Here is a 24,065-nt window from a genome sequence, read left to right as displayed (position 1 = left end):
ATGGAAGAAAAGGGAGAAAAAAAATGAATGATTTCAATATTCACAGCACATGCTTTTTGATTTCTTTCAATTTGGGTCCACAAGAATTTACTCAGATCAACATTTTTTTTTTTTTTAAAGATATTCGCCATGTATTTCTTCTTTAGGTCTTTTTTTTTTTTTTTTTAAAGAAGGTAGTCTTTTTTTTTTTTTTAATTTATTTTTATATTTATTTTTGGCTGTGTTGGGTCTTTGTTTCTGTGCGAGGGCTTTCTCTAGTTGCGGCAAGCGGGGGCCACTCTTCATCGCGGTGCGCAGGCCTCTCACTATCGCGGCCTCTCTTGTTGCGGAGCACAGGCTCCAGAGGCGCAGGCTCAGTAGTTGTGGCTCATGGGCCTAGTTGCTCCACGGCATGTGGGATCTTCCCAGACCAGGGCTCGAACCCGTGTCCCCTGCATTGGCAGGCAGATTCTCAACCACTGCACCATCAGGGAAGCCCCCAGATCAACATTTTTTTGAGCACCCAGTACTGGCAACAAACTGTGCCAAGTATCACATTTTTGATTGCTACTTGGAAAGTCTTAATTTTATTTATTTTTTATTTTATTTTTTTAAAAATAAATTTATTTTTGGCTGCGTTGGGTCTTCGTTGCTGCGCATGGGCTTCCTCTAGTTGCGGCGAGTGTTGGCTACTCTTCGTTGTGGTGCGAGGTCTTCTCATTGGGGTGGCTTCTCTTGTTGCAGAGCACGGGCTCTAGGCGCGCGGGCTTCAGTAGTTGTGGCACACGGGCTCAGTAGTTATGGCTCGCAGGCTCTAGAGCGCAGGCTCAGTAGTTGTGGCATACAGGCTTAGCTGCTCCGTGGCATGTGGGATCTTCCAAGACCAGGGCTCAAACCTGTGTCCCCTGCATTGGCAGGAGGATTCTTAACTACTGCGCCACCAGGGAAGCCTGGAAAGTCTTAATTTTAATTTGATAACTATACCAAGAGGATTTTTTGATAAACCAGGTAAAATTTTAAAAATTATTTTAGTAAATTATTTGCAAGGAAGTCCAGCTGCAAAACTGGCAGCTTCCTCCTGAAACAGGTGAGGTTTGGGGTGGGAGCAGGGAAAGAAATGTCAGTCTATTGTTAGAATAGTCAGGTCAAAACCATAGCCTGAGGGATACTCCACATGTTGACTTAGTTCTAAAACCTCCAAAGAAAGCACACAATCTGTTTAGTAAGGCTTATATACATTTTTTTTAAAAAAATTATTTATTTATTTATTTTGGCTGCGTTGGGTCTTCGTTGCTGCATGTGGGCTTTCTCTAGTTGCGGCAAGCGGGGGCTACTCTTCGTAGTGGTGCACGGGCTTCTCATTGCGGTGTCTTCCCTTGTTGCAGGGCACGGGCTGTAGGCACACGGGCTCAGTAGTTGTGGCGCGCAGGCTCAGTAGCTGTGGTTCACGGGCTTAGTTGCTCCACGGATGTGGGATCTTCCCGGACCAGGGCTCAAATCCACGTCCCCTGCATTGGCAGGCGGATTCTTAACCACTGTGCCACCAGGGAAGTCCCACATGGTTTTTCTTTATCTTTCTATATAATTAATTCCAGACCTTCCTGACCTCAGATTCCAGAACACTGGACTATTTTCAAACAAACAAAAGTCCTTCTAAAGATAACAAGAGAAAATGAGGATGTAATTTTCCAGAAAGAAAAAAACATTTAAATGAAAATGGCATTTTTGGGGGTGTTTTTCAAGCATAAAAAATATTCAATATAAAAAATCCAAACAATATAAAGTATAAAATATCAACTTACTCATATTCTCCCAATAATCATTAATATTTTAGATAACAACATTCAAGACATTTATCTATGCAATTATGTAATTTTACACAAATGAAATTATGTTGTTTATAATCTATTTTTCCCAACTAATAGGTCATAAAGATCTTTCTTGTCAATTATTAACAATTATTAATGATGTAGTTTCATCATTTTTAATGGTTGTCTTTTATTCCACAGTACAGATGTACCATAATACATTTAACCAATTTCTTCTGAACCTGATGCTCCTCACCACTAAAATGAGTATAACTGAACCTATGTCACAGAGTTATTGTAAAGATTTTATAAGATGAAACATGAAGTGCAGAGAATAGTACTTCACGCAAAGTAAATGCTCAATAAATTGTTAATCATCAATATTATTTACTACTATTATCAATGGATATTTAGATCATTTCTACTTTTTTGCTATTTATAACTAGTGGTTAGAAGAATAATCTTGAATATATTTATTTGGACAGTGTACAAATGTTTCTGTAAATTCCTACAAGTGAAATTTTCTATAAGTAAAAAGGTATTCCCAAACTGTCCAGGGTTAAGCAAATTGATACTTCTATCAACTTTATTGGATTATCCATTTCTCCTATTACCAATTTTTAAATATTTTTCTATCTAAATTTTAAAATCAGTGTTTTTAAAATTACTGTTAAGACTGAATGTTTTTTTCTGTTTTTATTGGCTGGTTGTCAATTGTCCTTGTGTTTTGCTCATTTTCCTACTGAGGTGTTTTTTCCCTTGTTCTTAGTTGACTTTATAACTTTGGTTATGTTCTCCATTTTTTTTCTTTTCTTACTGGTTTGTTTATTCCCTTATTGTTGAGGGAAATCCAATGTATTTTGATGAGAACACTTGTTAAGGTAAAAGTGGCATGAATTCTGGAGTCCAAAGACCTAACTTTAAAATCCAGCTCTGCTTTTTTCTAGTTGTGTGGCCTTTGAACCTCAAACACATCATCTACTAAAAAATACAGATTACAGTCTCTAAATTCCTGTGAAACTGTATTCCAAAATGAGGAAAGGGACCCAGCACCTGTGCTTAGTTTTGTCAAATAAAAACAAATTTGGACTTGCAAGCTGCTGTGTATAAAACAGATAAAAAACAAGGTCCTACTGTATAGCACAGGGAACTACATTCAACATCTTGTAATAATCTATAACGGAAAAGAATCTGAAAAAGACTACATATATATATATATATATATATATATACACACACACACATATATATCACTTTTCTGTATACCAGAAACTAATACAACATTGTAAATTAACTATACTTCAATTTAAAAAATCTGGACTTAGATAGGGACAGACTCTAATTAGGGAGAAAATTATTGCAATAGGGAGAACGTTCTGATCTCAGAAATCTGCAAGTGGCTCAAAATCAAAAAGGTGTTTTTTGGTTGGTTGGTTGGTTTTTTAATAGGATAAAGTAGGGGCAAGCAGAGATAAGCAGAATCTTTGGAGGGGAAGTGACCCCAGTCTGACAGGACATTGTCCGGCTGTGGTCAGCCAGTTCTTAGGAGAAGCTGATCAAGGAGCATATTCCACTTTTTTAGTGCTTGCTCAAGTTTGGGGGCAAGTAGGAGTTCAGAGGCCAGTAGAAGAGAGAGAAGACTGACTAAAGTTTGGTCAAAACAAAGCAGACAGCAAGAAATGAGCAACTGTGAACACTTAGTCAGTTTTTACCAATTAAAAGCATGTAATGTCTTCTAGTTCTTCTGTGGGTCAAGAGAACAGATCATTCTGAAGACTGATGAATTAATCTACAGGACACCACTGAAACAGGCAGCCAACAATATAGCCAATCACGTTTTGAAGACATAAAACTACTTCATCCCCACCTACTGCTACTCAAAAGAAAAATCCCAGCCCAGAAGGGGAGGAAAACCAAGGCCGGGGGTGGGGGGGTGGGGGGGTGGTGGTAGGGAAAAAGAGAAGTGCAATTTCCTTCACCCATCAAGCTATCTTTAAGTCTTGAACACTTCTTTAGTTCCTCCCACCCAGCCTAAGCAAAGAGGGCTCCACCCCCCAACTGCAAAAGTTTACTGAATTTGCAAATCACACCACTTTCCTATTGAACACTTCAGAGGGTAAAGCAGAGGTTAAACTTCAACCCCCTTACGGGAAGTTGAGTAGATTTCAAGTGGATGGATGCGTGAACTTAAGCCAGTAAAGTCGCTTAAAACTCACAACCTACAGGCCAAGTTGTGGGCACCTGGGAGTTCAGTGGTCAACTGAACCACCCCAGGGTTCAGATTTAGCGAGGGAAACTTCTGGGGAACAAAACATGATCTTTACTAAGCTCTGCAAGTACAGTCATCAAGCATGTATTGAGTCCTACCGGGATGCTACGGATTCAGAGATTAACAGAAAAGTTCTTTCCCGGTCAGACAAACCCCGAGTTGGGAGGGGAGCGGAGGAAACAAACTTTAAAGCACCCAAATATACTCTAACGTGGCAAGTGTTCAGGGAGCTGCATCAGCAGAGGGGGGTCTCCCGAGCCTGGTGAGCCTGAATGACAGCAACCCTCCCACCATGGGTCTTCTAACTGAAAAAGGGACCTGAGTCCCGCCTGTCCGGCGCTGGGGTGCCAAGTTCCTGAAGAAGCCCACCAGAGTTAGACCAGCTGCCCCCTCCCCGACCCAGGTTCACAACCCCCAAAGTCCGCTCCCTTCCTACGGGTCCGCAACGCCAGACGCCCCATTTCTCCTTCCTCCATCTCAGGGTATCCCTCCCGGGCGCCGCCCCTCAGGTCCACCCCTGCGGGTGCCCCCCGCGTCAAGTTTCACTCCCCCGCCTCAAGCAACCTTCTCCGAGGGCTCGCCGCCTCAGGTTTCCGTTCTCCGCCTCAGGTCATCCCTCCGGGGCGTCCCCGCCTCAGGTCCACCCCTTCGGGTGCCTCCCGCGTCCGGTCTCCCTCGGCCGCTCTGGCTCCTCTTTGAGGCCCCCCGCTCACGACCTCAGGGCGCCCTCTCTCAGGCCCGGCTGTCGCGACCTCGGGTCGCCGGCCCCCGGCCCCTCACCCCTACAGCCCTGCTACCTCGGCAGCGTTCCAGCAGTCCAGAATCGCTGAAGCCACAGTCCCTTAGGAAGGAGCACACCTGCTCCGGGCCCCAGGTCCGGTGGTCGGGGTGAAGGTCGGGGCTCGGGGACCTCTCTGCGTCTGCGGGAGGGGTGTCTGGCGGGGTTCTCGGGCTCCCATCGCGCCGTGGCCGCTTGGGGGGCTTCTGGGAGTCGGCACTCTGCATGGCTACACCCAGCGCCCCGCGCGGCACAGTCAAGAACCCCGGCGCCCGACCCGCGCGCAGGCGCACTCGCAGCTCAGTGGCGGCGGCGGCGAGTCAGCTTAGTACTGCCAGCCTACTGGCCGGCCGCGCAGGCGCACTGACAGCTCAAACCTTGGGGCCAGGCAGGCCACCCACTTCAGACCCCCAACCCCCGGTCCCGGCGCAGGCGCAGTGACCGCCCAATGACCCTTAGCCCCACCCGCGCGTTTACGCTAAAGCGGGTGAGTAGAAGCAGAACTGAGGGTGGTGTTGATAAGGGCGGGGGCCGGGAAGGAGTGTGCCCAGGACAGCCCGCTACAGTCCAGAGCAGGGGCTCTTCTGGTGAACTGAACTTCACGTGAGTACCCCAGGCTTACCCTTGGCCGTGTTGGTAAAAGGACTACTACTACTACCACTACTAAAGCCAGTACACTTTCCCATCAGCACAGCCATAGACCCATCCAGGAGATACAGGGTGAGTGAGGCAGATTATCATCAAGCAGCGTGAACTAGTTAGTGGTCTAGGGTTGAGCAAAATATTTTCAGCAAACACTTAGAGCTTTACTGTGTGCCAGGCGCTCTTCTAAGGGCTTACAAATATTAATTAAGTATCCCAATAACCTTAAGACATAAGGAACTGAGGTACAGAGAAATGAGTAAGTGTTTTGCCCAAGGTCACCCAGCTAGGGAGTGGTGAAGCCTGAATTCACACCCAAGCAATCTAGCCTGGCTCTAAAGCCCATGCTCCTACTCACTTGCCAACAATTGCTCACTAATGGGAGTTTTGATATAAAATTATTTTATATTAGTTAATCCAAATTTTTCAGTTGCTCCCTTATCCCATAGACCCGTGGGGGAAAGTATGGAGAGGTGACCTTGCCCTCCTCTGCACAGAAGTGCCAGGCCCAGAAAAACAAACCTTTAAACCACAGAATATTTTGAGAAAAAACAGTTTTCAAGACTTGTGAAACCAAAACAAGGGGAGAGGGGTCAAAGAGACAACAAAGAGCATAAATGTGAAAGACATATTTAAACTTGGAAATGGCTGTTTGAAAATTTGTGTTTATAAGACTTGTGGGAAAATCTGCCCTGAAAGCAAGGTTTCTTGGGCAGTAGAAGGTGATAATAAGCAGGGTTTTAAGTTTAATCAGTTGGGTTTGTTCAAAGCAATTGGTTTTGAGAATTTAATTTTTATTTGTTTTTGCTTGTTAAAGGGTATAATTTAATGCCATATTTATGATGTTTCCCCTAATCTCCTACTTTGTAGGGGCCCTAGATCTTGCACAAGGTGGTTTCTTGAGCAAGGTCACATGGCTTGCTGACCAAGTGACAGAATCAACATTCAAAGCTGACTCCAAAACTTGGGTGGTTCCGAGTTTGCCACTTCACTTCCACTTGGTCCTGGTGATCCTATTCCATTCAGTCATTCCACAACGTGGAAACAAATGCCTGCTAGACACAGGCCCTCTGCTCTGGTTGTACTGAGAGAAATGACTATTCAGGCTGTCCTCTGATGTCAGTCTCACCATAGTTAGGACTAGAAAAATCTCTAAGTTCAATTAATTTAAGGCCCATTGCTTAATGACGTTGAATACCCCCAGCAGTTCTTCCTTGCCCTTCCTTGCTTCCATACACCCAGCTGAGTTGGGCAATTTTATTTCTGGCAGTATTAACCTTGTGGTTTTACATCTCTCCACAACTTCCTCTTAAACCAGTGCTGCTAGTTCTCAGTGCCACCTACCACCAACCCTTGGTTCTTTCTTTGAATATAACCTCCTCAAGACATTCTTTTTTCCATCTGTCAAAAATCCCAAAGCAAGCCAAAATTCTTTTTTAAAAAAGTATTGGTTTTCTTGTCTGATAAAAATAATGCTCAAGAAAGAAAAGTTGGAAAACAAAATGTGTATACACACACATACAGATCCAAAGATCACCTCCTGGTGTGTGCCCCATAAGTCTTTTTCTTTTTTTTTTTTCTTCATAAGTCTTTTTCTGTTCGTAATGTAGAAACTTATCTCCAGATCTGTCAAGGAATTCTTTGAAAAAAAAAAAAAAGAGACCTTGCAAAATGATAATAGCTACCATATTTGAGTACCTACTATTGATCTTGGGTGGCCACAGCCTGCAGCGGCTTGAAGCAGGGTTTCGGTTCCTGGCCAGAGACTGAGGTTGGGCAGTGGCAGTGAGAATGCTGAATCCTAGCCACTAGACCAGTGGCCAGTGACAAGGACCTGGCCCTTCGGCTTTGCAGAAATGAATTCCCACCATACATGGAAAGTAGTGAAACGAAGTGTTTAGTAGGAGGAAAAAGAGTAAGTGTGGATGGACACACGGGCGGGCTCAGAGAGAGAGTCGCACCCTCGTGGTAGTTTGAATCACTTTTATGGGGCATTTCTTCCGGGTTTCCTTTGGCCAATCATCTTGCTTTTCCTGGTTCTGTGTCTGTATTTGGTATATCTCAGGGTTTTTCCATGTGTGCACACGCATCTCTTAGCCAAGATGGATTCTAGCGAAGAGGCCTATGGGTAGGTTGACATCACTTACTATGAGGTGACGCCCCCCCCTCCCTTTTGACCTCCGAGGAACCTTTCTGCGAATGTATAGTTGGGAAGGTCTCCTTGACCTCGAGAATAAGAAATATGTGGTCTCTATCTTTTATCTGGGCAGGGCTCAGCTCTTCTCTCGCTTCTATTTTGGAGTTTCTGTCCACAGGGGACGAGCTCCAGCTGTTCAACCTGGGGCCCATCTATCTCCTGCTTCACTATGAGTCAGATTTGTGCTTTACTTTATATCTATAATTTCTAATCCTCATAACAATGTCATTAGGTGGTATTATACTAGCTGGGCTTATTTAGTTATAAATACATTCATTCATTCAACAAATATTAATGTTTACTGGGTACTTACTAATTTGCCTGGCACCTGAGACATATCGATGAGCAAAAGAAACAAAAATCCCTGCCCTAGTGAAACATATTCTAGTGGGAGGAGACTGGCAGTGAATAACAATATAATTAACAGTAATAAACTTAGAAGATAGTACTTTGGAAAAAAAATTTATTTTAAAGAGGAGTAGAGGAGGATAGAGTCACAGCCATAAAAGGTGGTCATAGGCCTTTTGAGAAAGTGACATTTAAGCAGACTGGAAGGAGATGAAGGAGTCAGCCATGCAGGTGTCTGGAGGAAAAGCATTCCAGACAAAAACCATTCCAGACGTGCAGGTGCCTGGAGGAACAGCAAGTGCAAAGGCTTTTGAAGCAGGAGCATGCCTGGTGTTGAGAAATAGCAGAGAGGCCAGTTTGGATGGGCAAAGTGAGTAAAGGGGAAGTGTTAAGAGATAAAGTCAAGGAGGGTGCAAACCATGTGGGAACACGAGGGCTACCCGCTGCAAGCAGCTTTGAGGTCCCATCTTTATGGCTTCACATCTAGAGATGAAAGAAAGCCTCTGCTCCTCCAGTTCCAACGTAAGTGAATGACTTCAACAAGTCTGATTGCATTCATTCCTGGACCAATTGCTGTGTTATAAAATGATCGACCCAAACAGGTCACATGTTACCCTTGGGTTAGAGGGTAAGGTCTAGTATCAGGAAGAAGAGAATTGGTTTTGGATAAAGACCCCAGGTGTTATTTAAAAGATTTGGAAATGAAGCCCAGGGAGGTGAAATGACTTGCCAAAGGTCACACGCATGTGTTAAGTGCTTTGGGATTTTAACCTAGGTCAGCCTTGAAAACCATTGTTCTTTTCTGTAACTTGAGCTGGGTACAAATTCTATTGCTTTTAGGCAGTCACAGAGAGAGGCCATCCCATCCTATAGAGTTTTGCTTGTGGTGACTTCCCGGGAGTGCCTCAATGTTTGGGGTGGGGTGACCATGTATTTGGGGGTTGGGATGCTCAAACACATGAGGGAGTGGCCAGACTTCAGTGGGGTACTCCTGAGTAAACATAGTTGATGAATCCTTTTAAACTCATTGCTAACAGCCAATCTCAACACGTATTTCAACTCATATTTTAGGAGCATTGGCTCCTAAATTCAAATGGTAGTTGCATCAGCCAGCCTGATTCCAACATAGATTTGCTTGGGAGCCGCTAAGATATGACAAAAGGTGAATTTGCCATTGCTATGGTTAGCTCTCCTGAAATCATTAGGAGGAAAGCTTTTGATAGAAGCCAAAACTGTGGAACAGACTTTGGGTTTTGATGAGACTATTCAGCCACTTGATCAACCAACCCAAAAATGCACCCTATCGCTGCACTTTGTGAAAGGAAAATCAAAATGCAGTCAGTATTACTAGGAGAGCTCTCTAAAATGGAGCTGAGAGGCCACTGAGGAAGTGGGATTTTTGTATGTCTCAGCCCGGATGAAATCTGAACTTTGGCCACTTATTGTTTTAAAACAGTGATCCAGAACATCTGCACAATGTTCTAGAAACTCAAGATACTTATGAGACCCTTACCCTAAATAACCTGTCACAGTCTATGATACTTACCAGACCATTACCCTAAGTAATTCATGAAAGCTGTCCCTTAAGGATGAATATTTCCTTTTTGCTTGAGAGCCAAACATAATTCTTACAACTTGAACCTTGTAGCTTTTGCCCTGATTCTGTCTGTTCCCTGGAACACTCTTTCGGTTTTACCTGAATCTTAGGCATTGCAATTTTCTACCAAATTGCAATGCCTAAGACCCCAAATAACACTCTTTGTACTTTGCAGCCTTGAAACTGATTATTGTTGGACATTTCATGGTGTCAGAAGTGGGAGCCGACGTGCTCGCTATATGAGGTTAGGGAGCGGCAGAGTCGGCCTTTTCCGCCCACTCCCCCCTCCCCCCGAGCGCCGCTCCGGCAGCACCGCGCTCGCTCTGAGCTCCGTGCTCCTAAGCTAGTGCCACCGTTGTCTCCCTCCTGTCGCCATCATGGTCATCTACTGGGACCTCACCAGCCATGATGAGATGTTCTCCGACATCTACAAGATCCGGGAGGTCGCGGACGGGCTGTGTCTGGAGGTGGAGGGGAAGATGGTCAGTAGGACAGAGGGTAACATTGATGACTCGCTCATTGGTGGAAATGCCTCCGCTGAAGGCCCCGAGGGCGAAGGTACCGAAGGCACAGTAGTCACTGGTGTGGATATTGTCATGAACCATCACTTGCAGGAAACCAGCTTCACAAAAGAAGCCTACAAGAAGTACATCAAAGATTACATGAAGTCAATCAAAGGGAAGTTTGAAGAACAGAGACCAGAAAGAGTAAAACCTTTTATGACAGGGGCTGCAGAACAAATCAAGCATATCCTTGCTAATTTCAAAAACTATCAGTTCTTTATTGGTGAAAACATGAATCCAGATGGCATGGTTGCTCTGCTGGACTACCGCGAGGATGGTGTGACCCCGTATATGATTTTCTTTAAGGATGGTCTAGAAATGGAAAAATGTTAACAGATTTGGCTGTTTGGATCTGTCACCTGCTCGTCATAACTGGCTGGCTGCTGCTGTTCATCCACACGACACCAGGACTTAGACAAATGGGACTGATGGCATCTTGAGCTCTTCGTTTTGATGTTGATTTGTTTGGAGCGGAGGCATTGATTTGAGGAAAAAAATAACATGTCATGTAGGTTGTCTAAAAATAAAATGCATTTAAACTCAAAAAAAAAAAAAAAAAAGAAGTGGGAGCCAAAGTGGGAGCCAAAGTGACTACCCCTGGAGCTGCTGCAGGCACAAGTAAGGCACCTACAGGAGTCCTTTGTACTCAATCATCTCCTCAGTGGTCTTGGGTCTTAGGGGTAAGTCTTCTTGGTTCTGAACCTCCCAATATGGTTGAGGTTCTGAGCCTTTATTTGGGTGTCCTCTGTTGCTGGATTTATCTGGGAAGGGAATGGTTCATCTTGGTGAGTACTCAGTTATGGGGAGTTGGGTTTCTACAGGCACTGCCACCGTCCAGAACTCCAGATCAATTTATGTTTAAAACTTATGGGCCTTCCTCTTGTAAATTTCTTTCGCATTGGACTAAAATCACCCACAACAACTTGAAACTCTGTTGGTCCACTTGTGGCTCATTCAAAATTTCTAAATTAGTTTGTGTGCTCAATTGGAGAAAAGCTATAGAACAAGACAAAGAGAATGGGAAGCATATTTCAATTGGTATTTTGAGGCCTCCAATTGTAATAATGAATCCACTACTATTGCTTCCCCCAGAGAAACTAACTCTCAAAAAATTTCCAAACTAGAAAAATCCTCTGAGGGTTCTGAGAACTCTCTCTCTCCAAATCTGCTTTTTTCTGTCCCTCTGAATGTCCGCCATAAGGCTCTCCTTCTTTCTATCCATCTCTCTCTGAACTTCCTTTTTTGTAACACTGAGGTTGATCCCCTGCAGAAGACCATCCATACTGCCCATCCTGTAATGGCAGCCCCTTTTAAAGCCAGGTCCAATGAGGATGGCACCAACACCATCACATATACCCCCTGGACTAAGGCATGTAAATCCGCCCTTCAAGCACTATTAATTGGACGTGCTAAAGGGAACCAACAACATTGCCTGGGCAAAACATAAACATTTTTTGACTTACATCTCAGAAATCTCCCTAATATAAAGAAGCAAATTGAGGATAAAGTAGTTGGATGGGTGGATCAGCCTATGATGTCATTTAAATTATACCTTATGAATCTTTGTGAAACTGGAAATGCAGTTCTAGAGACAGTTCACCCATTTCTTTTCATCATTCCCTACACCTCCCTTATTTATCTCAAAAGGCTTGTAACCTCTCTGGGAACTCTTATCTAGACCATCTCCAATTCCTAAAACCAGAAGGAAAAAAAAAAAAAGAGAGAGCATGAAAAGGGCTTTTAAAAATACAAGGTGCTGGGTTTCCCTGGTGGCGCAGTGGTTGAGAATCTGCCTGCCAGTGCAGGGCACATGGGTTCGAGCCCTGGTCTGGGAAGATCCCACATGCCGCGAAGCAACTAGGCCCGTGAGCCACAATTGCTGAGCCTGCGCGTCTGGAGCCTGTGCTCCGCAACGAGAGGCCGCGATAGTGAGAGGCCCACGCACCGCGATGAAGAGTGGCCCCCACTTGCCACAACTAGAGAAAGCCCTCGCGCAGAAACGAAGACCCAACACAGCCATAAATTAAAAAAAAAAAAAAAAAAAAAAAAAAAAAAAACAAGTTGCTATAGAAGCACTTTTGCCCAGAAATCTAGTTCAAGGAAAATTTTAAAACAAAAACTGTAAGGCCTCTGTTTGCATCTGTCTGTATGTTCATGTGTGTCTATATATAAATATGTTGTGGCTACATGGTATTTTTTCTTTGGATGGTATTGCTAAAATTAATTTGTAAAAGAGTTCTATGTAATTGGCTTAAAACAAACAAGCACTATATAAATTAAGTATACTTGCAAAAATATAATAGAAACTAACTGAAATGTTCCTCAAGTTCACATGATCTGGGATGAATCTTTAGTAAATAAAAGCTAGTTTAAGTTTGTTGGTTAAATTAATACAGACATATCTTTAGCATTAGCAACGTTAAGTATAACACTTTTATTCTACTTAGGTTTACTGAAAGTCAAATAAGCTCATGTTATCTCTGTTACAAAATTTGTCAGTCAGGAAAAAAAAAAAAAAATTTGTCAGTCAGAAAAATAACTTAGGATGATGACTGATGTTGTCTAATGCCAGGCTGAGAAGTTTTCTATGAGAAAGCACATGTTTCTAGAAATTATAAAAAGTATTTATGTGTGCCAATCTACACAATGCCTATGTAAAAGACAGTTCATAATTGCTTACTTTTTAGTTCTCATTCATTTTCAAAGTAAAGGTTTCTAAGGATTTTTAAAAAAAAATTCTAATATATGTGATTAAAGCTAAATAAATAGATAGACAAATAGATAAATAGAAACATCTCCGTATGTGAGGAAAGTAGAATGTGTGTTTTCCATAAAAGAAAGTTTATGAAAAAGGAATCTTTGGAAAGGACTTTTATGCAAGGTCAGTACTGGAAAAGATTGAAATGAATTTAATTAAGTGAATGAGTTTTAATATCAAAAGTAAACTGGTACAAAATTCGAATTTGTTTTTCTCTCTCTGTTAAAAGGACAGAGTATATTTTTCTATTGGTCTGCTCTTCAAATGAGAGATTATGAAAGGTTTTTCTTTACCTTTAAGTAATCTGGTTTTCTCCCTCTGTTAAAAGGACAAACTTTTTTTTTGTTTTTTTTCCCTATCTGTCTGCTCTTGATAATAAGAGATAAGGAAGGTTTTTCTTTACCTTTAAGTAATGTGCCTAGGAAGAAAACAAAGATATTGTGTCTTGTCAGAATAATCATCTGTCTTTATCAGATGATTACTTAAGTAATCCTAGTCCTCTCGGTATTAAGTTTTGCTCAGAACTATATAACCTTCTATATTTGCCTATGAAGTCTTTAAGTGTTACTTTGGTTAAATGGATAACTAAGCATTGTTTCCCAGTGACCTGTGATCCTATTTGACTAACTGTTTTAGCACCTTTTGGATATTTTTGACAAACTTCCCCAAATTAAATTCTAAATGAATTCTTTTTGACTTAGAACTAACTTAGAGATATATTTCAAAGGGTCTCTGAAATATCTCAAAGGTTTGTTCTTTCTCCTTGTAAAGAAAGAGATATTAAACTAATTAGGTGTATTTGATATTTTTAAATTGTAGGGGAAGCATTGTCAAATAAGAAGTAATGTTAAGACTTCTTTATGTTGTGTCTATATAGGTATGTGTTATAAGCGTTCCAGAAATTGTGTGAAATTCCTGGAAGTCGGATATGTCCTGACGTAAAATGTTGTCTGTCATCAAACTGAGGCTAACACTAAAAGGACTGAGTACAAGGGAAATGCCCTAGCTGACTTTCGTGCAAAGGCAGCAACAGAATCTGTAAATATTGTGACATATGTAGATGAAGTCCATTCTGCTTCTACAGAAGAATTGACCCCTTACCCTTATTGCCAGACTTTCGCCATCCTGATAACTTGTAACATGGCAACAGACTGCTTCTGAATCAGATAAATTAAGATGGGTAAACAATGGCTGTAAATTAAATTGACAGTGGGGGCTATGGGAAACCCAAGACAACTGCGGCTCCCTGGCAAACTCATTTTTTCAGTCTTTGCACTCCTTCACCTACCATAGCGCATTTACAATGACTAATCATTTAAGCTGCTGTGGCCCAAAGCACTGCCTTTGGTTTTGCTTAATCTCAGGTCCACTCCCTCAGGAAAAAAGAGACTGGTGACTATGTCTATTGGAAACGACACCTTCACAAAAATGTCCTCCAATCTTGTTGGAGGGGACCTTTCCAGGTATTGTTAACTAAACTTGTGCTGCTAAACTTAAGGGCATTGACTCATGGATTCATGTTTCTCATTTAAAGGAGGCACCATGTCCTGCTTGGACTTCACAACAGTCTAGAGACCTGAAACTGAAATTAACCAGACAAAGGCCAGGATAATGAAGCAGATGACATCTGTTGTAGACAGTTTTCCCAAGATTCAGGACCAGATGAATCATCTAATGTCATCCACTTAATGAGTCATATGAAAAAGCAAATAACTGCTATGAATGACCTAATACCAAGTCTTGGAGAAATACTAAAAGGAAAAATGATAGCTAGACACCTGGAGATGATTGACCACTCCTATAAGATTCTAACTAATGAAGATTTATGAACTTCTCTTATTTTGAATGCCACTGAGGACCTGCTTCCTAGATGACTCCTTGTTGCTCATATATGGCCATAAACTTGCTAAAAGCGTACATTTCACACAGCCACCTCTTTCCCTCCTCTGTGGGACATGACTCTCTGGGAATGAGCCTTCCCAGCACAGAGGAAGTCGAAGCCAATGACAGATAACCAAATGGTTGATCATTGATGCCTCCCAAAGAAAGATCTTGATCAAAAGGGGGAAACATGAAAGAAAAATAAATATGGAGTAGGTATTGCTAAGAGAGGTCTCTAAAATGGACCTGGGAGGACATTGAGGAAATAGGACTTATGCATGTCTCAGCCTGGATGGAATCTGAACTTCTGACCACTTATTAATCTTAACACAGGCATCCAGAACATTTGCCAGAAACTCAAGATACTTATTAACGTTACCCTAAACAAACTAGTGACAGCCTATTCCTTAAGAACAAATGTTTCCTTATTTGTGTCAGTCAATCACAATTCTCACCAGACAACTCTAACAACCTTGTGGCTTTTGTCTTTATAAGCCTCTGACTCATTTCTTCTCCTGAGCGCTCTTTTGGTTTTTACCCAAATCTGTGTCTCCTGAATTGCAATTCTTTTTTTAAAAATTTTTTATTTATTTATTTGTTTATTTTTGGCTGCTTTGGGTCTTCATTGCTGCACGTGGGCTTTCTCTAGTTGCAGTGAGCGGGGGCTACTCTTCGTTGTGGTGCACGGGCTTCTCATTGCAGCGGCTTCTCTTGTTGCGGAGCGCAGGCTCTAGGCGCGCAGGCTTCAGTAGTTGTGGCTCATGGGCTCTAGAGTGCAGGCTCAGTTGTGGCGCACGGGCTTAGTTGCTCCATGGCATGTGGGATCTTCCCAGACTGGGACTCGAACCCATGTCTCCTGCATTGGGAGGCTGATTCTTAACCACTGTGCCACCAGAGAAATCCCTGAATTGCAGTTCTTAACACCCCAAATAAAGGTCTTTATTCTTTGCAGCCATGATACTGATTGTGGTTTGACAACTTCCAACTACGTGAGCCAAGAAACTTTCTTAGTTCTTAAGCCAGGTTGAGTTGGATTTTCTCTTTTGTGTGTGTGTTTTGTTTTTCTTCTATTTTTGTTTTTATAAATTTATTTATTTATTTATTTTTGGCTGTGTTGGGTCTTCGTTGCTGCACGTGAGCTTTCTCTAGTTGTGGCGAGTGGGGGCTACTCTTCGTTGCAGTGCATGGGCTTCTCATTGCAGTGGCTTCTCTTATTGTGGAGTGTGGGCTTCAGTAGATGCAGCACACGAGCTCAGTAGTTGTGGCTCATGGGCTCTAGAGTGCAGGCTCAGTAGTTGTGGTGCACGGGCTTAGTCGCTGCGCGGCATGTGGGATCTTCCCAGACCAGGGTTCGAACCCGTGTCCCCTGCATCGGCAGGCGGATTCTTAACCACTACACCACCAGGGAAGTCCCATGTGTGTGTGTTTTGAATTTTTGGATTTTTCTCTCAGTTATAGCCGAAAGCATCACTGATACACAACTTCAGCATCCAACAGGACTCTGTTTCAGATATTCAGTGTTATCTGGCTGATTTTTAGCTTGTAGTGACACTTGTATCTAGTCCAGTCTAGTCAAGTCCTCAACACTCATGCCCTGCAGTCCCTAGTGAATACCACTGCCTGTCAGCCAAGTTCACAAAGGTCATTTTCTCTGAGAAAGTCACCGTGCCACTCACTGAGTGGATCCATGGTATTACGGACTGAATTGTGTCACCCCAAAATCACATGTTGAAGTCCTAGCCCCCAATGTGACTATATTTGGAGATGGGGCCTTTAAGGAGGTAGTTAAGATTAAATAAGGTCATACAAGTGGGGCCCTAATCCAATAGATAGGACTAGTGTCCTTATAAGAAAGGAGGAGATAGCAGAGATCTCTTTCCCTTTGTGCACACAGAGGAAAGGCCATGTGAGGACACAGCAAAAAGACAGCTGTCTGGAAGCCAGGAAGAGAGATCTTACCAGAAACTAATAAAACCATGCCCCATGGAGTTAACAGAAGCTGATAACTAATAGAAATTTTTGAACTTATTTTACAGAACAACAGGTAAGGGAACAGCTTGTTAAAACTGCCTTCATTGATTAATTTCACTTTCATTTTCTTTCTTTCTTTTTTCCTCTCTTTAATTGCACACCTTCCAAGCTTCACAAAGCCCAGTTGTTTTACAGGAAGTTGGAGTCAGCTCCTGCCCAGTATGAGCCAGCTGGGGGTTAGTTGGGACCACCAGCCCTAAAACTGGGCCTGCACAGCTGTCCAGTGAAGGGCCTTTTGATGTTAGAGGGCTGGAAAACTCCACCCTCAGATCATGCTAAGCACCTCCATTTTGAATATGCAGAAGCATGTAACCCAGAAGCACCTGTGCAGAACACTGATTACCTCACCTTTTTCCCTACTTCAAGTCACCTTTCCCCATACCTAAGAGTGTTACCAAAATGAACTTTGGTCCACTCATTTGCCACACAGCAAAACCAATTTACTGACATCCGGTTGTTGTGAAGGAAAGTAACAGCTTTTATTGCAGGTGCCAAACAAGGAGCATGGGAGGCTCATGCTCAAGAGGCCCAAACTCTCCACTGATGGGTTTCAGAGAAGAGTTTTTAAAGGCAACTTTTGGGGCGAGGGCTGCAGGATGCATAGCTTTCTTCTGATGGGTGGATGGTGAGGTAACGTGTGGTGTTCCAGGAATCTTGTGCTCTGCATGAAGTCACCATCCTCCACCTGAGTGGGGGGCCTTAGTTCCTATAAAACAATTCAAGATATGTATCAGATTGTTATGAATATCTCTTGAGGAGGAACTAGGACTCTGTTTTATTGCTGCCTGTTGTCATTACTTTTCTTGCTTAACTGCTTTTCCTTTGTTTTTGCATTACCTCATTTCTCTAGTTAGTACCTGCTTGAATCTGCCCTTTGGAACTCAGAGAAGGTCTAGGAGGCTGAAGCCTTTTTCCTACATATGAAAAGTGGGGGACATGGAAGGGCTTTTGTACCCAGGAGGGCCCTGCAGTGTCCTGCTCAGTTTCAAGACCACCCTGCTTATCCAATAAATACTTCAATTCTCTTGCCTAGAGGGAGGTGGATCTGAGACTTGTTCTCCCATCTCCTTGCTTGGCTGCCTTGTGAATAAACTCCTTCTTGGCTGTAAACCTTGGCATCTCAGTGTTTGGCTTGCTGCACATTGGGCAAATGGACCTGGTTCAGTAATGCTAACTGTGCTATCACCTTGATCTTGGGCTCCTAGCCTCCAGAACTATGAGAAAATAAGTTTCTGTTGTTTAAGCCACCCAGCCCATGGTGTATTGTTATGGCAGCCCTAGCAGACTGATACACACAGCCAACATGTTTGTACTATGTGACATCTACTCCTGAGTTGATGGCCTAAGTTTGGGCATTTTGACTTAGTGGTTCCCAGTCTTTGGGCCCCAGGCTTCTGCTTCTGATGACTGTGGAGCTGGTTACAACCAGGAACCCCTGTGCTATTGGATATCATGCAAAATAAAGTCTCATATATACTTGTCTATATCTCCACTATGAGTGTGCTATCATTAACAAAGTAGATATTAATTCAAATGTTAAGGAAGGCTTTGATTTTTTTTTTTTTTTGAATATTTTGGCCGTACCACACAGCATGTGCGATCTTATTTTCCTGACCAGGGATCTAACCTGCGCCCCCTGCAGTGGAAGTGTGGAGTCTTAACCACTGGACTGCCAGGTAAGTCCCCTGATCTTTTAAAAAATATTCTTTCCTCAAAGTTAAATATCTTGTTACATAGTAATCCTTCTCATCTAAAAACGTGACCCTGGGGCTTCCCTGGTGGCGCAGTGGTTGAGAATCTGCCTGCCAATGTAGGGGACACGGGTTCGAGCCCTGGTCTGGGAAGATCCCACATGCCGCGGAGCAACTAGGCCCGTGAGCCACAACTACTGAGCCTGCGCATCTGGAGCCTGTGCTACGCAACAAGAGAGGCCGCGACAGTGAGAGGCCCACGCACCGTGATGAAGAGTGGCCCCCACTTGCCACAACTAGAGAAAGCCCTCGCACAGAAACAAAGACCCAACACAGCCATAAATAAATAAATAAATAAATAAATAAATAAATAAATAAAAAGACTTTCTGTTTCACTCTTTAAAAAAAAAAAAGTGACCCTTATCTCAAGGAGAAGGTCTGAAGGCATTCTAGTGTTTGGGACTTGTTAATCACTGTGATTAACAAGGAAAATAGTTTCAGAATTTTTATAAAGGTGGGGTTTAAAGCCAGTAACCTGGGTGGGACTGGAGGGTTGTCTTTGGAGTTGCATTTGCATAATAAATATATTGTAGTTCCCTATATCGTGAGTTAGAGTACACCAATACACATAGTAGTGTTTAAGATGCTCTTATTTACATTGTTTATAAGACTGAGAAAACCTCAATTATCCCTGCTAATGAGAAGTATAATTTACATGTGAGGTGGCTTCAAGGGAATTGAACTTTCCCCTATCTACTGTGCTCTGAGTATCTGGGAATAAGCTGGCAGTAGATTCTGAGAAGGAGAGCAGTGTTCCTTGGAGAAAAAGACCCTTTTCAGTGCCACCTTGACTCAATCTTCAGGACGTTGGTGAAAGCTGGTGCTAAGGCTTCTAAGGTGGAAAGTTTAGGGAAGATGTATTAAAGGCAAGTAATCTAGGGCTCCCAGGAGGCAACTGGGAGAGAGGGTTTGGAAGAGAAGGATTGAGTGAAGGGAGAAGATTGTTATTGGACCACATTAATAACCCCTCCCCCCCCCAAATATTTGTTGTAAGCAACTTTTTGTAAAGGAAATCTTTCAACAAGCTGAGTTTCCTCTGTGTGTGATGCAGGTGAGAAGATCTGCTCCAAAACAAACAGAAACAAGAAATGAGAATGTTTCACATGGCAAAGGAAGAGAGAAGCTTAAGGAAGACAGCCCAGGACTTCCCAGAATACGGCGGATATAAATCTGTCACCTCAAGATTAATATCAAAAGACACAGTATAGCTTACAGATTAAAACTGAGCTGTAGTCCATCCAAGGGTGAATGGATAAACAAAACGTGGTCTATACACACAATAGAATATTACTCATCCTTAAAAAGAAGGAAATTCTGACACATGCTACAACATGCATGAACCTTGAGGATATTATGCTAAGTGAAATAAGCCAGGCACAAAAGCAAAAATACTGTATGATTTCACTTAGATGAAGTATCTAAAGTAGTCAAAATAATAGAAACAGGGCTTCCCTGGTGGCGCAGTGGTTGAGAATCTGCCTGCCAATGCTGGGGACACGGGTTCGAGCCCTGGTCTGGGAAGATCCCACATGCCGCCGAGCAACTGGGCCCATGAGCCACAATTGCTGAGCCTGCGCGTTTGGAGCCTGTGCTCCTCAACAAGAGAGGCCACAGTAGTGAGAGGCCTGCGCACCGCGATGAAGAGTGGCCCCCACTTGCCGCAACTAGAGAAAGCCCTCGCCCAGAAACGACCACCCAACACAGCCATAAATAAATAAATAAATTTAAAAAAAAAAATAATAATAGAAACAGAACGTAGAATGTTGGTTGCCAGGGGCAGGGAGGGAGGGGAAAAAGGGAGTTGTTGTTTAATGGGTATAGAGTTTCAGTTTTGCAAGATTTTTGAAAAAGTTCTGGAGATTGGTTGCACGACAATGTGAATGTTAATGCCACTAAACTGTATACTTAAAATGATTAAATGGTAAGTTTTATGTTATACATATTTTACCACACAAAAACCTCCTAATTTCATTGAATTAAAAAAAAAAATTTGGGAACCAGAGTGCTTGAGTTTGACTCTTGAGACCTTGGGCAAGTTACTTAAAATCTATGAGCTCTAATTTCCTCCTCTGTAAAGTTTCGTTACAGGGCTTTATGAGAATTGAGTCTGGCACATAGAAAATGCTTAATACATGTGAGATATAATTATTATAAAAAGCAACCCTGGGACTTCCCTGGTGGTCCAGTGGTTAGGACTCCACACTTCAACTGCAGGGGGCGAGGGTTTGACCCTTGGTTGGGGAATTAAGATCCTGCATGCCGCGCAGTGTGGCAAAAAAAAAAAAACCCCAAATCAAGACAAACCACCCCCCAAAATAAAAACAAAAAATGTCCCTAAGTCTCTTTCTTCAATTCACGAATTTGACAAATGTCAAGCCCATACTTCCTTCAATGCATCATTCTACACTCTGGGAAAACTACAGAAAAAATGTTCCACCTACATGGAGCTTAATTACTAGTGGTGGATTCAGATAATACATGAGTAGATTATAAATTCTGGGAAGAAAAATAAAACATGTTAAGAGTATAGGAAAGGCTGGGAAGTGCTGTGACCTGACACTTGAGCAGAACACAAATGAAGTAAGGAGCCTGTGGGGTACTCCACTGTGTAATGAATATCTACTATTTTAGCAACCTTGTATCATAATGTTATAGATTAAATACTGCCTAATTCTTAACTTTGCGAACATTAGACTCACTAAACAAAATTTATTCCAAATGCCAGTATCTGAAACAAATTCAGCAAAGAAATAAAAAAAATCCAAAACCTTTTAATCTTTCCTGTATTTTTTTTCTTGAAAATACTAGATTTAAAAGAAAATGTCACATTGTAAACAAGTCCAGTGATCCATTCGCTTAAAACAGAATGACAGCACAATCACATTATAAAACCTAAAAATGAAACGCTGGTACCAAACACAGCAGTTAAAGAGAGGCCTGAGCCAGGCTCTGAAAGATCTTGCCCAGAAATAGAGGCAGCAGCAGCTTCAAAGAGGCACAAAAATTGGGAGAAGGAGGAGGCAGCATTCAAACCATCAAGGCATAAGAGTACAAAAAAAACAGAGCAATAGACTCATCTTGTGAACAAGGGGGGTGAAGGATAAAAGGGTAAAAGCGTACTTCCTGATGTCCTGGGAACATCAGACCACGCCACATGAACACAGGTGGGTTAGAAGGACAGTTTTTTAAGTGGGGAAAGGATATTAGTCAACTTTAGAAGCACTTGGTCTGTTTCTTGGCACTCAACTCTCAGGGACACAGGAAACACGTCACTCTAGTGTTGTTTCTAAACTCATAATTGAGCTGCTTGCCCTGACCCCATCACCTTGGCTGAACATAACATTGAATCTTGGCCGTGTCTGTTGCTTCCGTGGACGTCCTACTTATGAATGAGTATGTATAAGAGAGGCGCCACAGTGAGACCTTGGAACAAAACACAGGGCTCTCTTGGGAAAAGGGTTTCTGCCTTCCTCCTGGTGCTGGAGGGTCCCTGGGGGATAAGAGTTTGATGTGGCTGGGCCCCTTGAGGCTCTGAGTTCATCAGCAAAACTTTCTCTTTAGCCCCACCCACCCAAATCCTTCCCCAAGGAGGCTCTGAGTTCATGGAAAGGCCAACTGAGAGAACAGAAAAAAACAGCTGGGGAAAGAAAGTAAGGGATAGTCTTCTTCCTGTGGCACTTGTTACTGACCAGAGTGACTACTTCCTTATAGTGACTTTAGACATTGAGAGAGTTTGTTCCTTAATCTGGAACACTGATTCTCAAATAAGGGGAAGGCCTTCCCAAGAGGGGCTCTTAAGACTCTCCAAAGAGGTTTTGTCCAATATACATAAGCCCCAAACTCCCTCTCAATTGAGATCAGTGCATGTAATGACAGAAATTCCTGATGGGAGTATATTGTACATCTGAACAGTGTTAGAGGCACAACAAAAAGCTAAAAACCCCTAATCTGTGGGGCAGACGTCAAAATTATATAGTGAATTTTTTTCTCATTAAGTTACAAATAAGTAGCTAAATTCCATGACTAGACTCCACACTGAACAGCCAGGAACAACAAGTTCACCCATTCAACTAGTAACCACACTAGATTAAAGCAATACAATTCTGTCCTCCTAAAGACAATTTCCATAAAGACCCGCCTGTCCCAGTGAGGTAGTTGACACTAGGATTAGCACAGGCTAATCACTGTACGGTTTCTTAGAAGACTGGCTTTTCTCTGTTTCTTTCTCTTTCATAGTGCACAAGTGGTCCACCAACTTGTTATGAACAAGCATTAAACCTCTGAAATACTTGACAGTCTTCACTTTCAACTCTAGGGTGGCATCCTCGTCGCACATAAACACCGTGTGGGGATGCTACTGGAAGGCAGACATATGGCTCACTCCCTCCTCCATGGCCTTATACAGAGCAAACGCCTTGTGAGCACCTGAGATGAAGATTAGCATCTCTCTAGCACCCATCACAGTGCCCACTCCCACCATCAGGGCCATGGTGGGCACCTTGGTGAGATTTCCATCAAAGAACCTAGCATTGGCCAGGATGGTGTCCACGGCCAGTGTCTTCACACGGGTCCTACATAATAGACTGGAGCCCGACTTGTAAAAGGCAATGTGTCCACCAAGGCCGGTGCCTCCCAACAAACAGCTCAATCCCTCCCGCAGCCTTGATCTTCTCTTTAAAGGCATCACACTCAGCCTGTAGGCCAGCTGCATTCCCATCCAGAATGTGGGTGTTTTCTGCGTGGATGTCAATGTGTTTGAAGAAGTTGTTCCACATGAAGGCATGGTAGCTCTCTGGGTGGTCTCAAAGAAGGCCCACATACTCACCCATGTTGAAAGTCTTCACATATTTGAAGGACAGGTCTCCATTCTTATAGTACTCAATCAGCTTCTTGTAGCAGATAAGTGGGGTGCTCCCAGTGGGGAGCCCCAGGGTGAAGTACTTGTCTGGCCCTTGGCTAAACTGGATGATGCGGTTCCTGATGTATTTGGCCACCCACTCACTGGCCTGAGAAGTCCAGGATGGTGAGCTTCATCTTGTTGAGGACACCTCCTGCGGTGACTGTAGAGACTGCACTAATCTTTCCTTGTTTAATGATAACATAAATAATTCATTGGAACAGAAGCATTAAAATTGTCAGAAAGGGGCTTCCCTGGTGGTGCAGTGGTTGAGAGTCTGCCTGCCAATGCAGGGGACACGGGTTCGAGCCCTGGTCTGGGAAGATCCCACATGCCACGGAGCAACTGGGCCCGTGAGACACAACTACTGAGCCTGCGCATCTGGAGCCTGTGCTCCGCAACAAGAGAGGCCGCGATGGTGAGAGGCCCGCGCACCGCGATGAAGAGTGGTCCCCACTTGCCACAATTAGAGAAAGCCCTCGCAGAGAAACGAAGACCCAACACAGTTATAAATAAATAAATAAATAAATAAATAAATAAATAAAAGAACGTGAATTTCTATTAAA

At 43.0% G+C, this 24,065-nt stretch overlaps 1 protein-coding gene, 2 long non-coding RNA genes and 2 pseudogenes across 7 annotated transcripts in view; 3 read left to right on the top strand and 2 right to left on the bottom strand.

The window, feature by feature from the left end:
• SAMHD1 (SAM and HD domain containing deoxynucleoside triphosphate triphosphohydrolase 1) overlaps positions 1 to 5,190 on the bottom strand; it is a 65,288-nt gene extending 60,098 nt beyond the window's left edge. For all 3 annotated transcript variants that reach the window (XM_082430188.1, XM_082430190.1, XM_082430189.1), the window contains exon 1: positions 4,854 to 5,190. In XM_082430188.1, coding sequence (XP_082286314.1) covers positions 4,854 to 5,061 — 208 coding nt within the window. In that variant the 5' untranslated portion in view covers positions 5,062 to 5,190. The remainder of the gene's footprint in view (positions 1 to 4,853) is intronic.
• LOC309645406 lies at positions 5 to 1,221 on the top strand. Its single transcript, XR_014254874.1, has 2 exons — positions 5 to 146; positions 178 to 1,221. It is a non-coding gene; the product is annotated as an uncharacterized lncRNA (long non-coding RNA).
• A 3-nt stretch (positions 5,191 to 5,193) lies between the features above and the next one.
• Positions 5,194 to 17,961, top strand: LOC309645372. Its single transcript, XR_014254830.1, has 2 exons — positions 5,194 to 5,437; positions 14,474 to 17,961. It is a non-coding gene; the product is annotated as an uncharacterized lncRNA (long non-coding RNA).
• On the top strand, positions 9,878 to 10,681 carry LOC309645336 (translationally-controlled tumor protein pseudogene; annotated as a pseudogene). Its single transcript has one exon. The product of its transcript is annotated as a translationally-controlled tumor protein pseudogene (transcript).
• Positions 17,962 to 20,346: 2,385 nt separating the features above from the next.
• Positions 20,347 to 24,065, bottom strand: LOC309645326 (glucosamine-6-phosphate deaminase 1 pseudogene; annotated as a pseudogene). The gene has a single exon. The product of its transcript is annotated as a glucosamine-6-phosphate deaminase 1 pseudogene (transcript).

Source organism: Balaenoptera physalus (assembly GCF_965194825.1).
Source record: "Balaenoptera physalus genome assembly, chromosome: 16".
NCBI lineage: Eukaryota > Metazoa > Chordata > Mammalia > Artiodactyla > Balaenopteridae > Balaenoptera > Balaenoptera physalus.
The sequence above is the reverse complement of the archived record's forward strand: the minus strand, read 5'-3'. Positions and strand labels throughout refer to the sequence as shown.